Source organism: Podarcis pityusensis (assembly GCF_964106645.2).
Source record: "Podarcis pityusensis genome assembly, chromosome: 2".
In the NCBI taxonomy this organism is placed as follows: domain Eukaryota; kingdom Metazoa; phylum Chordata; class Lepidosauria; order Squamata; family Lacertidae; genus Podarcis; species Podarcis pityusensis.
This window is the reverse complement of record NC_138029.1, coordinates 98,456,528-98,471,212: the sequence shown is the minus strand read 5'-3', so window position 1 is coordinate 98,471,212 and position 14,685 is coordinate 98,456,528. Positions and strand designations below refer to the sequence as shown.

At 45.3% G+C, this 14,685-nt stretch overlaps 1 protein-coding gene across 1 annotated transcript; it reads right to left on the bottom strand.

The window, feature by feature from the left end:
- Positions 1–4,832: 4,832 nt before the first annotated feature.
- On the bottom strand, positions 4,833–14,605 carry LOC308471607 (2-epi-5-epi-valiolone synthase-like). The gene is made up of 5 exons (XM_080995827.1): positions 14,304–14,605; positions 10,712–11,345; positions 9,116–9,349; positions 8,157–8,409; positions 4,833–6,132 (listed from the first exon to the last, which is right to left on the bottom strand). Exons 1-5 carry the CDS (start codon positions 14,468–14,470, stop codon positions 6,044–6,046), a joined length of 1,377 nt encoding a protein of 458 aa, XP_080851953.1. The 5' UTR covers positions 14,471–14,605; the 3' UTR covers positions 4,833–6,043.
- Positions 14,606–14,685: the final 80 nt, after the last annotated feature.

The window sequence follows — 14,685 nt, the reverse complement described above, 5'->3', positions numbered from 1 at the left end:
TAGATGGATTAAAGTGTTTGGTTTTTCGCACAACGGCTACATGATTTGTGCATGGTGCAAATGAAATACTTAGCATTGTGTGAACCAATGGACTGTGTTTCCAGCTTTGTGTGAGTTTGTGTGACAAAGGAAGCATCGGGCTGAAGAAGAAGGGACCAGCTTTTGTTCCTGCACCATCTGTCCTGTGACTTCTTGACACTGTCTCTTCGGCATCCATTTAGTCTTCCCTTGGATCCATTTAACTGACAACTCAGCACACCATACAGAACCTTTCCCTCGCAATCCTTTTTATTTATAATATTTGAATGCAGTATATGCTGGTAACGCTTTTAAAGTTCACACTTTGTGGTGTTGTGAGGGTGCTAGCCTTCTGCCTAAGCAGCTGCTTGCACCCCTCCCACTCCCAAATTATCCAGACACTAGATAATCAGAGAAGTGTGACTAGCCCAAGGTCACCCAGCAGCTGCATGTGGAGGAGCGGGGAAGCGAACCCAGTTCACCAGATTACGAGTCCACTGCTCTTAACCACTATATCACACTGGTATACATGAGGGACAGGGTCAGCAGGTTGGGGGCTGCTCCAAATTGCCCTCCCAAAATGTTGGGATGGGGTATGAATTATCCCATTGTTTCAAGTACCCAGACTGAATTCAGATGGGTTTACTTCTGAGTAGACAAATGAAGCCTTGCAGACAAGGCCTGAGTAGACAAATGAAGCTTTATAGTCTTCTCCCCTTCCCTGAAGTGCTGCTTGTTTTGCATCGAGATAAGAGACGAGGCCTTTCCACGTTTTATTCTCTTGAACTGCAGGGTTTTTTCACTGCTCCGTGTTTGTTGTTGTTTAGCCGTTTAGTTGTGTCCGACTCTTCATGACCCCTGTGTTTAACAGCTTCCAAATCATTCCCAGGCCACCCCCTCTCTCTACAGACCACCCTCTGCTTATTGGCTCTGCTTTGCAACACCAAATGGTTTTACCTGCCCAGAATGGGTCCTTGAACTCTGGTAATACCTCATGCATTTTGGGGATGGAGGATAGCTGTGTGTGTGTGTGTGTGTGTGTGTGTGTGTTAGCCTACTGTAAAAAGGTAATTTTTACCCATTGCTCTTGTCAACCTTTGCTTGTGGCCCTGGCTGCCACTTGGATGTGGCCCTCACAAGGCTGTCCAGAAGAGAATGTGGCCCTCAGGCTGCACAAATTTTCCCTCTTCTGAGGTCTACCATGTCCAGATGCAAGAGGGCAGGGCTGCTGCTCTTATAACAATTGTGTAGAAGAGAGGTGCAGGTTTCAGCAGGTGCAACTTGTCTCCTTTTTGCATCAGGCCACCCTGTCCCTGTGGGACGCAGGTGGCGCTGTGGTCTATAAAACAGAGCCTAAGGCTTGCTGATCAGAAAGTCGGTGGTTCGAATCCCCGCGACAGGGTGAGCTCCCGTTGCTCGGTCCCTGCTCCTGCCAACCTAGCAGTTCGAAAGCACGTCAAAGTGCAAGTAGATAAATAGGTACTGCTCTGGCGGGAAGGTAAACGGTGTTTCTGTGTGCTGCTCTGGTTCGCCAGAAGCGGCTTAGACATGCTGGCCACATGACCCAGAAGCTGTCTATGGACAAACGCCGGCTCCCTCGGCCTATAGAGCGAGATGAACACCGCAACCCCAGAGTCGTCTGCGACTGGACCTAACGGTCAGGGGTCCCTTTACCCTGTCCCTGCATCTCCTGGGCTAAAGAACTCCTAGACACAGAGACATGGTCAAGAAACAACAAAAAAAGTAAATCGTTCAAGGATCCATGTTACCCAGTTTGTTGAGGGTTCCTCATGTAACTTCATGCCAACAATTGAACCCCAAAGTGATTTATAATACTTGAGTGCACTAGAATTACCTCAAATAATTGTGTATACCATTGAAATGCACTGGGATTGCAGTTCCATAGATGTGATTCCAAAACCGAAATCGAGTCTGCCTAAAAATAAGAATGTCTTCTTGCTGCTAATGCACATTTTATTTGTTTCATGTAGGTTCATTTGTGCCATCTGGTGGGCTCTGGCCAGTATTACAGATGGATGGTGCAAAATGTTGGGCAAAGCGAGAAATGTGTAGAACCTTTTTAACTGTATGAAATACATCCAGGAGACCCAAATCTTGGTTCAGAAACTGCTCAATTTTATGGGCTTGAAAAAGCCCCATGGCACAAACCAACTGCCATTTTCCAGAGCGCCTTATAAGATAGAGAAACATAATTATTCCTAATTTTGTTCCACTAAACAACTAGTGGAAACTAGTGTTGGCTGTGTAATCTAACACTGACTACTGATACAATTCTATTCAAACTGATACACAATTTAAAATGCCATCATCTTGCCTGGAGGACATTAAAAATAAACTGAAATAGGCACACAAACCCGAATTGAGTAATTTGTGTAGAACAATGAGCAGTATATCGAGTACATATGAGCAGTAGGTTGATGACTTCTGACATAAATGGCGGCTGTATATGTAACAGCCGGGGGGGGGGGCTGTTATAGCAAGCGTCTAACAACTGAGTTCATTCAGAGTGTCAAATCCCTCCACGTCATCATATATGAGTATATCAGAGAAGGCCAGGTTGAACCAGCTGGTTTCTCATTTCATTTTCCTGCCTTTTCCTCCCAGTGGAACGCCCAAAGCCACAAACTGAAAAAAAGGCAAATTCTACTGCCTATGGTTCTTGAGAAACGGCTGCTACAATCAAACGATAGCAATCTGGGGCAACCAGAACTGGGGGTCTAAGTCCTGAAATCCTCAGGCCGGTGGTCGTTGGTGAGCCATGGGACTGGTAGGGAGCAAGGCAGGGAGACTAATAGTGGGTGGAGCCAGAGCCAATGAGAGACAGAGCCAGGAACAGACCTGAATTTGTACTAGGTAAAGGGACCCCTGACCGTTAGGTCCAGCTGCGGATGACTCGGGTTGCGGAGCTCATCTCGCTTTAGTGGCCGAGGGAGCCGGCGTACAGCTTCTGGGACATGTGGCCAGCATGACTAAGTGCTTCTGGCGAACCAGAGAAGTGCACGGAAACGCCGTTCACCTTCCTGCCCAAGCGGTACCTATTTATCTACTTGCACTTTGATGTGCTTTTGAACTGCTAGGTTGGCAGCAGCAGGGACCGAGCAACGGGAGCTCACCCCGTCGCGGGGATTCGAACCGCTGACCTTCTGATTGGCAAGTCCTAGGCTCTGTGGTTTAACCCACAGCGCCACCTGCATACTACTTATGTCTTTATTGATTGCTTGGTTGCAGTCATGTCCCACATTTTCTCCAAGGAGTTCGAGGTGAGGTATGTGGTTCTCCCCGTTTCTCATTTAATGCCCATAAGAACCCTGTGAGGTAGGTTAGGCTGAGAGGCAGCGACTGGCCCAAGGTCCCCCAGTAAGTGGGGATTTTAACCCTGGCCTCTCAGGTTGTAGTTTGGCATTCCACACACTGGCTCTCTACTTGGAGAAAGGATGCAAATTTTCACAATAGGCACAGCTCAAGGTACAGCCAAGCTTTTACTGGAGGGAAGTCAGACGGGGAGTAGGAATGACCGTGGGTGGCAGGTAACTGACATGCCTGAGGCTTTAGTTGAAGGTAGATCTGTGTTCGCGGGCTTGGCCCAGCATGCCAGATTTGTTATTTCTGTTGCACGTTGCAGCTTTGCATAATTTCTCTGACAAATGCTGAACTAATGTGACATCCACACACCACATTAGATTAGTTCCATATGATCAGTTCTAATCCAATGAAGACCCAATGAAATTCATGTTGCTCTAATGCGAATCGTGATTTAATACTCCAATTTGTAAGTACTTTTGTCTGGATGTAGCATGTAATTTGCATCACCGGCAGCCTCGGCTCAAGACAGACAGTGGCTGAACACTGAGGACAAGACTGCCTGATTTATATCTGTCTGGAAGAAGGGTGAGGGGTGGTGGTTTTTGACAATCCCCCCTCTCCTTGACAGCTCCCTTAAAAGCTGCTCTGGGGGTTGGGGACCACCACCACCACCCCTTGAACAGTGTGGGAGAAGCTACAGCTGCAACACTAAAGGCCCAATTTCTAGTCCAGACCAAGAGCACACGTGGGAACTCTAGCAGTGCTCTGTCTGAGGAGCACAGTTGACTGCTATGGATATATGGAATGAGGCACTCCCTTAAGGGAATCTGATTTATACCAGATTTTGTGAACTGGTTGAAAGTACTCCTAGTAATTTTATCCTCTGCTGCTGATTTTACCGTATCCTACTTCCCTGCCAAATGGTCTTCAGTTCTTTAGATCAATCACCCCCTCAGTCCTTATCTCTTTTGTTGTTGTTGTTTAGTTATTTTGTCATGTCCGACTCTTCGTGACCCCGTGGACCAGAGCACGCCAGGCACTCCTGTCTTCCACTGCCTCCCGCAGTTTGGTCAAACTCATTCGAGAACACTGTCCAGCCATCTCATCCTCTGTTGTCTCCTTCTCCTCCTTATCTCTTAGTCATGAATTATCCACTCTGCCTTATCCCTGGGCTCTGTTCCCCCTCTCTGTGCTATTAGGAAGACTTCATACCATCCTTCCTCTCTCCATGGGATCACATCAGCATTCTAGCAGGAGAAGCTAGCTTAGGTTTCAAGCCAAGAAAGGAGCAGTCCCCCTCCAACCCTGCTGAACTACTTCAGACTTATGGCAGAGTTGGTTGAACCTCTCCATCTCCTCTCCTTTCCTCCAGAGAAAGGTAGAATCTCAAATCTCAGTAGCATTTCAGGCTGAAAAGTCAACAGGAGTAATAAGATAAGTCTGCTTCCTTAATACTCTCAGACGAGTTTGTTAAATGAACTCCTTAAACCTCAGACAACCTTTGGAGATTTAATGAAAGCTATAAAATACAATACAGTACAATGCACATAAGAAGCAGCATTTGTGGAGGGGGGGAAATGCATACAATCAGCCACCTGACTCTCGTATCTCAGCATGTTAAAAGAAGCTCATCAGAAAAAGTGCCACAAACATCGCTCAGGCTGCTTGCTCTCTTTACTTTGAAGCGTATAAGCTACTGAATGCAGGAGGGATCTGTACGCATCTTCTACACAAATCACCAGTTACAGGAAAACACAACAAAATGCCTCGAAATGGAAATGCTTCCTTGCTACAAAATCAGATTAATCGCATTCCTCAGGGCAAATCTGGACTCCCAAGTTGACAAGCCGCTTGTTAGATGTCAAACTTTTGCTTGTGAAGACTTGCATGGTGAATTGGATTGAACTGAATAGCAATTCACATAATAACTCTGAGATAGACCGCGAGGTGTAGAACCAAAATTGGAAGACAGAAAAAAACTATAAACGAAAAGAAAAGATGGAGTCTACATTGCTAATCTAAAAACATTCTTTAACTAATTAGTTCTTCAGTTGATGGTTTGTCGTGAAAGTTTGGGAGTGGCCCAAGCAGTATCCAGTTAGTAGAATATTTTTTTTGCCAATTCTGTCATATGTGAACCAGGAAGACTACCTGAGGCAAGCAGATGACATGGTTCTTTCCATGCTACAGTGGTACCTCAGGTTACGAACTTAATTCGTTCCAGAGGTCCGTTCTTAACACAAAACTGTTCTTAACCTGAGGCACGCTTTCGCTAATGGGGCCTCCCGCTGCTGCTGCGCGATTTCTGTTCTCATCCTGGGGCAAAGTTCTCAACCCAAGGTACTACTTCCGGGTTAGCGGAGTTTGTAACCCGAAGCGTTTGTAACCCAAGGTACCACTGTATTGGCATTGCTTCTCTCAGGAAGTCTCCCCATTTAACCTGATCAGATGGGGACTACAACCAACCATACTACAGAGATAGTATAAGGATTAGTCCTAAGAGCCATCTTGGAGAAGGAGGAAGAAGGAGTGGCTGGTGGTATTTCATCTTGGATTCATGTTGTTTGCCATACTTCATGTAGACAGGTATTGGGATTTTGCCAAACGGTCCTTCAAAAGTGCCCATTGGCTGTTTATCTGAATTCCCAATTTGCCTGTTGCTCTATTGGTGATTTATTGTTTTCATCTGCTTCCATTGTATTCATGCTTCTGCAGAGGTGTTTTTGCATTCACTGGTCCAGAGAATGTAAGCCCTCTCCAGGGTTTCCTCGCTGATGTCGTTGAATATATCTGGAAAGCAAAAGTTCTAATCAGTAATCCAAACTACTGTAGTGCCAAACTAAGATTTGTACAGTTATCTAGTTTCTTTTTGTTTCTGATAAACTGAGCAATTGTTTCATTGTGTTTAAGTTCTGTATTTGTGGTGTGAGTGTGTGCATTTTTGCCCTGAGTAAACGTTTTGTGAATGCTTAATTGACCATACAATATATATCATTATTTAATCCATGGTCTGCAGCTAAGTTTGTTCACTTCCTTGAGTGCTGCTTGGCTATGTGTGCATTTTGTGTTGTCCATGGATTCACTGGCGATCCTTGGACTCTCCTCAGTGTTGCCCACTGTGGTTAAATGTCTTCTGAATGCTTACTTCCTTTCAAAAAATCAGAGAGCCATGCATGTGACTTGATGGGCAGTCTGCAGATAGACTTGTCCTATTTACGTCTTTGTAATCGCTCTTAGTTCTTGCTTTGTGCTCGTGACGTGGTTCTGTTAGGTAGAGCTAAGGTGGCCTCAGGGTTGGGTGCTATCACTTGATGACAAGGGACTCGCAACCATGTGCAGTGCTTGTACATCTTTGAACATGCATGGGGAACCTGTGGTCCTCCTTGTCTACAACTTCATCATCCCTGATCACTGGCTGAGGCTAATGGGAGTTGGGACCTAGAGAGCCACGGGATCCCTGTCCCTGTCTTAGATGAAGAAAGCATTTTCTGTCAGCTGTTCTTCCTGGCTCTTTCAGATTGCCCACTATCAGAATCTTAGTCTTTCCAGACTTGGTTACCTTAATCCCAAGTAAGTGTGAGCAGGGTTGGAGCCTAAGTCTGGTTTTGTAATGGGAATTACACATGCTGCTTAAATGCTTTTGATACCCGCTAAGCTTTACAAAGGGAATTAGTCAACCCTAATGCAATTACTTGAAGTTGCCTGTTTAATTACATCTTGGAGGTTGTATAATAATTCTGGTGGTTGTATAATATCTGAAGGAAATGCTTTGTCATAGTTTACTAAAAGGTTGTAATTAAAAGGGAAACCCAATTAAAACTATAAGCATGGAACTGCAAATTGTGTGACGGGCATGCTAATGTATTATCCTACATCCCTTTTGTGGGGTTGCAATGGTTGAGATTTCAGGTGCAGAGGTTTCTCCCCACCCCACCATTTCCCTCTTCCCACAAATACTGCCAGTGTAAAATAAGAACCAAGATTAGAACTCTGTTGGAACTGCTCTGGAGTGAGTGGTTTCAAGACTACAACCAGAGTTCCAGGAGGAAAGGTCTGGCAAGAGCTTATTCATATATCTGCTAAAAGTATGAATGAACACATAGTGCAGAGCATTGAAAAGCTCCTTGTGAGCAGGGCTGGCTTCAGGTTTGAGAGGGCTTCTTCTGGGGGGGCCCTTTCCTCCCTCATTGGGCATGTGTGGGTAGTACTGGGTCCACACATTCTCCACGTTGACCCAGGCACATCCTGGATGGAAGACAACAGTGAGACATCTACTCTATCTATCTTTCTAAAAAAAAAAAAAAAAAAAGGTAAAGGTAAAGGACCCCTGGACGGTTAAGTCCAGTCAAAGGCAACTATGGGGTTGCGGCGCTCATCTCGCTTTCAGGCTGAGGGAGCCGATGTTTGTCCACAGACAGCTTTCTGGGTCATGTGGCCAGCATGAACTGCTTCTGGCACAACGGAACACCGTGATGGAAACCAGAGTGCACAGAAACTCCAGTTACCTTCCTGCCACAGCGGTACCTATTTATCTACTTGCACTGGTGTGCTTTCGAACTGCTAGGTAGGCAGGAGCTGGGACAGAGCAACGGGAGCTCACCCTATTGTGCTCTATCATCTATCTATCTATCTATCTATCTATCAATCATCTATCTATCATCTATTTGTTTTACATATTGCTTTTCACTCTGTTGCTCCACATCCTGAGCCTTTAGGATGGTCTGGACTTTAGAACGAAATACAAACAATATTGTGTTTTAGAAAGAAGCACAACACCATTCTCAGCTTGCCCTTAAAGCGGATGACCCCAGCACCTGCTGTTCCTAGTCCAGTTGGAAGAGGCATTCTCATGTGCCCAGCACTGTGCTTCAATCTTTCCGTCAAGGCCTTTTTGATAAGATGCCATGTGCATTTCTTGTGCCACACCGGGAGCTCCAAAGCGACCATGCACTGAATGATGTGAGCCTTCTCACTGTCACTCAAAAATCCCTTCACGTGGGACAGGTAAGTCATGAAAGCCATATCAATATTCACAGCTTCTCCATGCATCAGCGTTGGTAAAACTCTCTGAAATGAAGGATGCACAAGCATTTATTATATTGCATAGCATATACGCGGGTGGCGCTGTGGTCTAAACCACAGAGCCTAGGGCTTGCTGATCAGAAGGTCGGTGGTTCAAATCCTCGCAATGGGGTGAGCTCCCACTGTTCGGTCCCAGCTCCTGCCCACCTAGCAGTTCGAAAGCACGTCAAGTGCAAGTAGATAAATAGATACCACTCCAGTGGGAAGGTAAACGGCATTTCCGTGCGCTGCTCTGGTTTGCCAAAAGTGGCTTAGTCATGCTGGCCACATGACTCGGAAGCTGTCTGCAGACAAACGCCGGCTCCCTTGGCCTATAGAGCGAGATGGGTTCAGCTAAATAGTTGCACTAGCAGGAGCCAGAGCTAGGACTTCTGCTTTGCCCCCTCCCCTCCCCTTGCACCCCCACAACTAGATGGGGATCTCAGGAGAACCCCCAAAATAGTGCACCAGGGAGGCAAGGGGGGATCTTTTCACCTGGCAAGCAGAAATCCTTGCGCTTACAGAACAACCATAATAGTTTGTGACACTAAATTCCACCCAATATCATCACACACTTCTGGGTACAAGTAGTGATATGTCACAAGCTGAAAACGTGGAAGCATGCAATTAAGATATTATTATTGAAAGCCCATTGGGTGGAAAGACGGGGTAGAAATGTTGTTCACCAATAAATATGCTATCTCCTCCTCACCATTTCCAGTTCTGGGCTTATAAGGTGGCCAAAATCCACCAGCCTGTTCAGATCATCTTCCCACAGATTTGGGGCAAGCTCTTCCAGCATGGTTTCTATGGCAATTCTGGTCGTCTTCAGTGCAGCGTCACCATGGTCAACTAAGCCGCTGTGTGACTGGAACTTGGTATCCAGTAAGAATTTCCCATGACTTTTCAGCAAGTCAAACAGGCCCTTGTGTTTCATTAGTGCCATCTTGGACAGAAAGGAAGAAAGAAGGGTTGCAGTGGACTGAATGAGGGTTGTACAATAATGCCAGGAAGAGGCTTGCTTTGAAAGCATAGACCTCACACTGTACACATAAAACAAGAGACTGGGTAGATCTCAGAGATGATCATAGGCAATTTGAGCGGCTTTAGCATGCACATGAAGTTGATATTTTGGGAGTGAAAGTCAGTCACAGGAGAAAAGGAAGCAACAGCTTTGTCCTGTAGATGTTTCACCCAAAAAGACCACATAATAGATGTGGTACATGAGCCACAAGAGGAGACAGGTGTTTCATAAGGAGTGCATGCAGTGAAAGCTATTGTGAATAGGCTATATGGGACAAATGCTGAGACATTGGACAGAGTTTGATTAAGAAACAACAAAGGTACAGATAGAGGAAGGAGGGGAGATGGTGCTCTCTGTGTAACAGTTGACATGCAGTGATCCAGGAAAGTGAATGGAGTGGGTTTTGTGGGGAGACTCTGAATATGTAAAAGATAAGCAGTGAATGCAAGAAGGGAGAAGATGTTTCCAATACAGGGAATAGGATATAATAGCAAGGTAGCAGCATTGAGAATGACTCTGGATATGCAAGAATTGGGCAGGACAAGATCAGGAAGACTTGTGCCATAGCTAAGTGGTACAGTGCATAGTTGGCATGCTTAAGGTTCTAAATTTAATCCCTGGCATGCCCAGGCAAAGAAGCCCAGGTAAGAAGGCTGGGAAAGACCCAAACCTGAAGCCTTGGATTGCTATTGCCAAGTAGTTGATGGGGTGGAGACACTCACCTGTCTTCCTGTCACCTGCATCAGTGCTGCTTACTGGGAGGTAGAGGGGGAGTGAAAAGACAGTGGGGAAGTTGTTGCAGTGCAAACACACTGGGGGAGTCAACCTGGTGTTTCTGCTGGTGTGTTTGCACCACACTAACCTCATTGCTGCCTCTCCCTTCCTTGTATACCTCCTGGAAAGCAGCAGCAATGTGCATGATGGGAGGTCAGGTGAGCACCCCTCCTGTTACCAGTCAGAAAACATTGGGCTAAAGAGACAACCAATCAGCATAAGGCAGCTCCACAGGACTACTCATTTCCATGTGTAGAGGGATGTGCATGGGAAGGGAAGGGATAAAAGGTGTTGTAAGTACCACTTTAGGAGTCGCAGAGAGATGCAGAAACAATAAATGAAAGAGGCCTGTCCTTCCAGTTTCCTCTTGAAGAGCCACATGGCAAAAATCACTGTGAGAGAAATGAATAAACAGGGAGCATCCGTGGAAATGAGCTTGCAAGGAGCAGAGAGTGTGTGAAAGCAGTTGGTGAAAGTGAGGAAGGAGTCTCTGCAGCAAAACCATCATACCTTTAAAATTTCCCCAAGTCCATTGGAGATGTGCTGGCGGGGGACTGTTTTGAGGAAGGCTCTGTCAAGGAAAGTGGCAACAGGAGGTACGTAGCTCCCAAGCTTGTTTTTGCATTGAAGGAAATTGACGCCGTTCTTTGCTCCAACGCTGGCATCCACGTAGGACAGGAGGGTGGTGGGGACCCGAATGTAAGGGGTGCGCCTCCTGTAAAGCGATGCTGCCAGCCCCACAATATCCAGGCAAGCCCCTCCTCCAATTGCTATAATAGGCTCAGCGCGCCTGTCGATGCCAAAGATTTGCACTTCCTGCAAGATATCAAGCACCAAATCCATGGATTTGGTCTCTTCTGTGGTGGTCAGGGAAAGGATTTTACACTGAACCAAGTTTGCTTCAAAATATTCTCTGACTGCGGTGCCATACAAGTCATCGACCGTCTTATCGATTACAATGAAACGCCTCTGGGCCTCTTTGTTGTGAAGGGCTCTCTCCAGTTCCTTTGGATCTCTGATGTGCCCGTACAGCAATGTCTTGTTGGAGGGATCCAGGAGACCGCGTGTTTCCACCACCTTATAGCAAAGGTAGATAGGTGTTTCCACTGTCCAGGATACCTCTCCATCTGAGACAGTTTCAGATCTGTTGGGAATTATGGGGGGGGGGGTGAGTAGTATGGGATATGTATTACTTTTGTCTACGGCTGAGCCAAAATGCCCTCCACAGTTTTCACTCTCATATTTGCATGTGGAAGGCAGAGTCCATTTGATGGAGACCCTGCTGAAAATCAGACCCACTCTTATCTTCAGTGACAGCACCATCATTTCCTTTTAATCTTTTTGAAAAGCTGTTCTCACTGCCCTCTCACTGCCACCTTGGAGCTCTTCCTGGTAGAGAGGTCCCTCCTCTGGCTGCCATTTTCTCTCCCTTGGAATGCACCTAGCATTATGAAACATCTAGATGTGGTGTCCTTCTAAAGGACAGAGGGGTGAACAAATGTGAACAAATGAGGGGTTGCCATTTAGCCCAATAAGCTCTCTTAGATTTCTCTTCTCTCCTCAGTCTTCTGCATTTTGCTCTCTCCTCTGCTAATTCTTTCTGTGGCTTTTCTAAAGCCTTGGGTTCTCTCTTTTTCTTTCTGTTGGGTGTACAAAATCACGTACTGAGGAAGTAACATCATTCACAGGGGTACGCTGAGGAGAACAAAATGGTAACCTCTAGCTACCATGAAAAGAAATACCTGATTTACCACAGCCACAAGTTGTAAGAAGACCCCCCCCCCATTCCCCTCACAGAGCTACAATTCTCAGAGTGGTTTAACAATCAATTCCTCTTCCCAGGGAACTCTGGGGAATCCGAAATCTGTGAGGGGAATGAGGGCTACCTAATAATTCTCAGCACCCTTAGCAAGCAAGAGTTCCCCCCGCATTCTTTGGGGGAAGCCATGTTTGTTTAAAGTGGTCTGCCTTAAATGTGTGCCGCTGATGGGGCCTCGGTGTGATCTTAATTTTTTTTACTTTTCAGTTTGAATGCAGCACTTTCTGAACTTGATGTCTTTTTCTGTCGCTATGCAGGGCAACAAAAGAAGGTGCCAACTTTTAAAAAGGCTGAAGTCAAGCAGCAGCTGGAAGGAATGATTTGTTTTCTTTTGAATTTAGCATCTCAGGTTTTTTTCTGCTTTGCTCCTGATGCTGTGTGTTGTCAGATGATGGACAGGTGAGCATGGTTTGGGCTAAACCCTGTCACAAGACCAACTGGGGAGGCCTGGTGGGCCTGATTAGGTGTAGTGTAGTGGTTGGTGTGTCAGACTTGGAAGTGGAGAGACACGCTTAAGAACCCAGCAGTGAAATTCACTGAGTGGCTGTGAGCCAGTCACCACCTCTCAGACTACCTTACCTCGCAAGGCTGTTGTAAGGATAAAATTGCAAGTTGGTGGGGGAGGAGGGGAATCAAACACATTATTTCTGTCATAAATTCTGTGCAACAGTCAAAGAATCTCTGTAGTTCACTCACACTGTTGCTGGCAAGGTTGTCAGAGTCATTGCACTACTAGAACCTGCCAGCTCCACAGTGACTCAGAATGAACAGGAACCGAAGTGTGTTTCTACCTTTGTAAAATGCAGCCTAAAAATCTGTAACCGTTGATGGTCTACATCAAAATTCATCTTGATTCTACAAAGATGATTATGATCTTTACACAACTGCAAATATTGTGGAAATCTGCAATATGTGAAGTAATACAACATGGTTAATATTTAATGGTCACAAATGTGTTCTATTGCAAGAAGAAGGAGATTGTCCTACACTCAAAGGTTAATTAACTGGAGAGATGACTTTCCTGTACAGAAAGTAACGTTTGTCCTTAGGGGGATACTTGTCAGACATTCACCCATCTGTGACTTTCCCCCCTTTAATGTTGCTGCAGGATGCAAACTTCACTTGAAGTTTATGACAAATGCATTATGCTTTTTGATCAAGCTGATGGTTTTTAGTATCACTGTATTTGTTTTCCCCCATCTCTGGAGTTCATTACCCGTGTCTGTGAATTTGGAAATGTCTGCCATCGAAAATCCCTTCCCCAACCCCAATCAAATTCCATTTTAGCTCAAAAGACTTTCCAAGCATTAGAGAAAGCTTTAGCACAACAATGAGAGAGGCAACATCATTAAGTCATGCCACTGCAGTCTCCTTTTTTTGTGCCTCGGTACTTATGCTCAACCGAAACTGGTTTCTTATTCTGACTAGGCTGCAGATCTGACCATAGGCTGCTTCAACCCTGTTGAATTCAAAGGGTTGTCTCCAACTTCAGCCATACTCAGATGGCTACGAGACCTGTGCACTCTAAGCCTTGAAGGATAAATAACAACCGCTTATTACACAGTTGTTTGAGGACCTTACCACCCTGGCTACATTAAAGCATATTACATATAGGCATCAATATTGCGTGGATACCTACTCGGACACGTGGAGGGCTTATAATGTATCTTTAATTTTAATATTTGTGTGCTGACGGCCAATGTATCCGCGGTGTGAGCTGGTGATGGTCTACCCATATTATCAGCATTGTTTGTATATTATTATTTTGTTTCTTTCCATTTCTGTCTCTTCTTTAACTATATTTTATCTTTTATCCTTTTCCTTGTTAAATTTGCAAATACAATACATATATATATATGCAAATATCAACAAGAAGAAAACCCAGTAAAATACTTACACTGAAATAAGCCCCATTGAACCCAGGGAGACTTCCTTCTGAGTAAACATGCCTAGGATTGGGCTGCATGTCAATATTGATATTGAAATTGAAAGCTTAGCAATGACACTCGTCAGGACAATATATGAGAACAGATAATCTAGGCATCGACATCTAATACCTCCATGCTTTCCCATTCTAGAGACCATGCATGATTACTTAACCCAAATAAGAGGAATAGAGTCTCTGTTGCTTCACATCACAGAGTATTGTACAAATAAAATATTTGACGTTTTATTATGTTTTTATATTTTACTGGATGCTGCCCAGAGTACCTGGGGAAACCCAGCCAGATGGGCAGGGTATAAATAATAAAATTATTATTAGTAGTAACCTCATCTACTTACATTTTAGCCTGGGAGACCACGATCTCATTCTTAGCATCATGAATGGTTTCATCTTTCTTGATTCGGCACCAAGTATTTTTGACCCGCACTAGCTGGAAGTCTGTTTGCTTGGAACCCTTTGTTCCAGATTTCGAATCAGCCAAGAAGATCTCTTTGGACTGTGGCATGGTTGCAATGTCTAGTTCAAGAGGTGTCTGGTAAGAGGGGGACTTGCTGTTTGCTTATAAAAGCTCCACGGGGACCATAGTTTGGAATGGGAGGTGTTCCTCACCTGGTGAAGTGAAAAGGTTGGGCTGGGGGGGGGGAATTACAAAACTATCATTACTTAATCTGTAGACATGAAAGAGGGGTGGTCACATCACCCGGACCTGCGTGCTCACGT

Bases quoted from the DNA above. Each gene is read 5' to 3' on its own strand.
- LOC308471607 (XM_080995827.1), bottom strand. From the start codon at position 14,470: ATGCCACAGTCCAAAGAGATCTTCTTGGCTGATTCGAAATCTGGAACA. The intron at 9,350-10,711 runs GTATGATGGTTT...TTTCTGTCCAAG, and splicing joins GACTTGGGGAAATTTTAAAG to ATGGCACTAATGAAACACAA. The intron at 8,410-9,115 runs GTGAGGAGGAGA...CCTTCATTTCAG, and splicing joins TAAGCCCAGAACTGGAAATG to AGAGTTTTACCAACGCTGAT.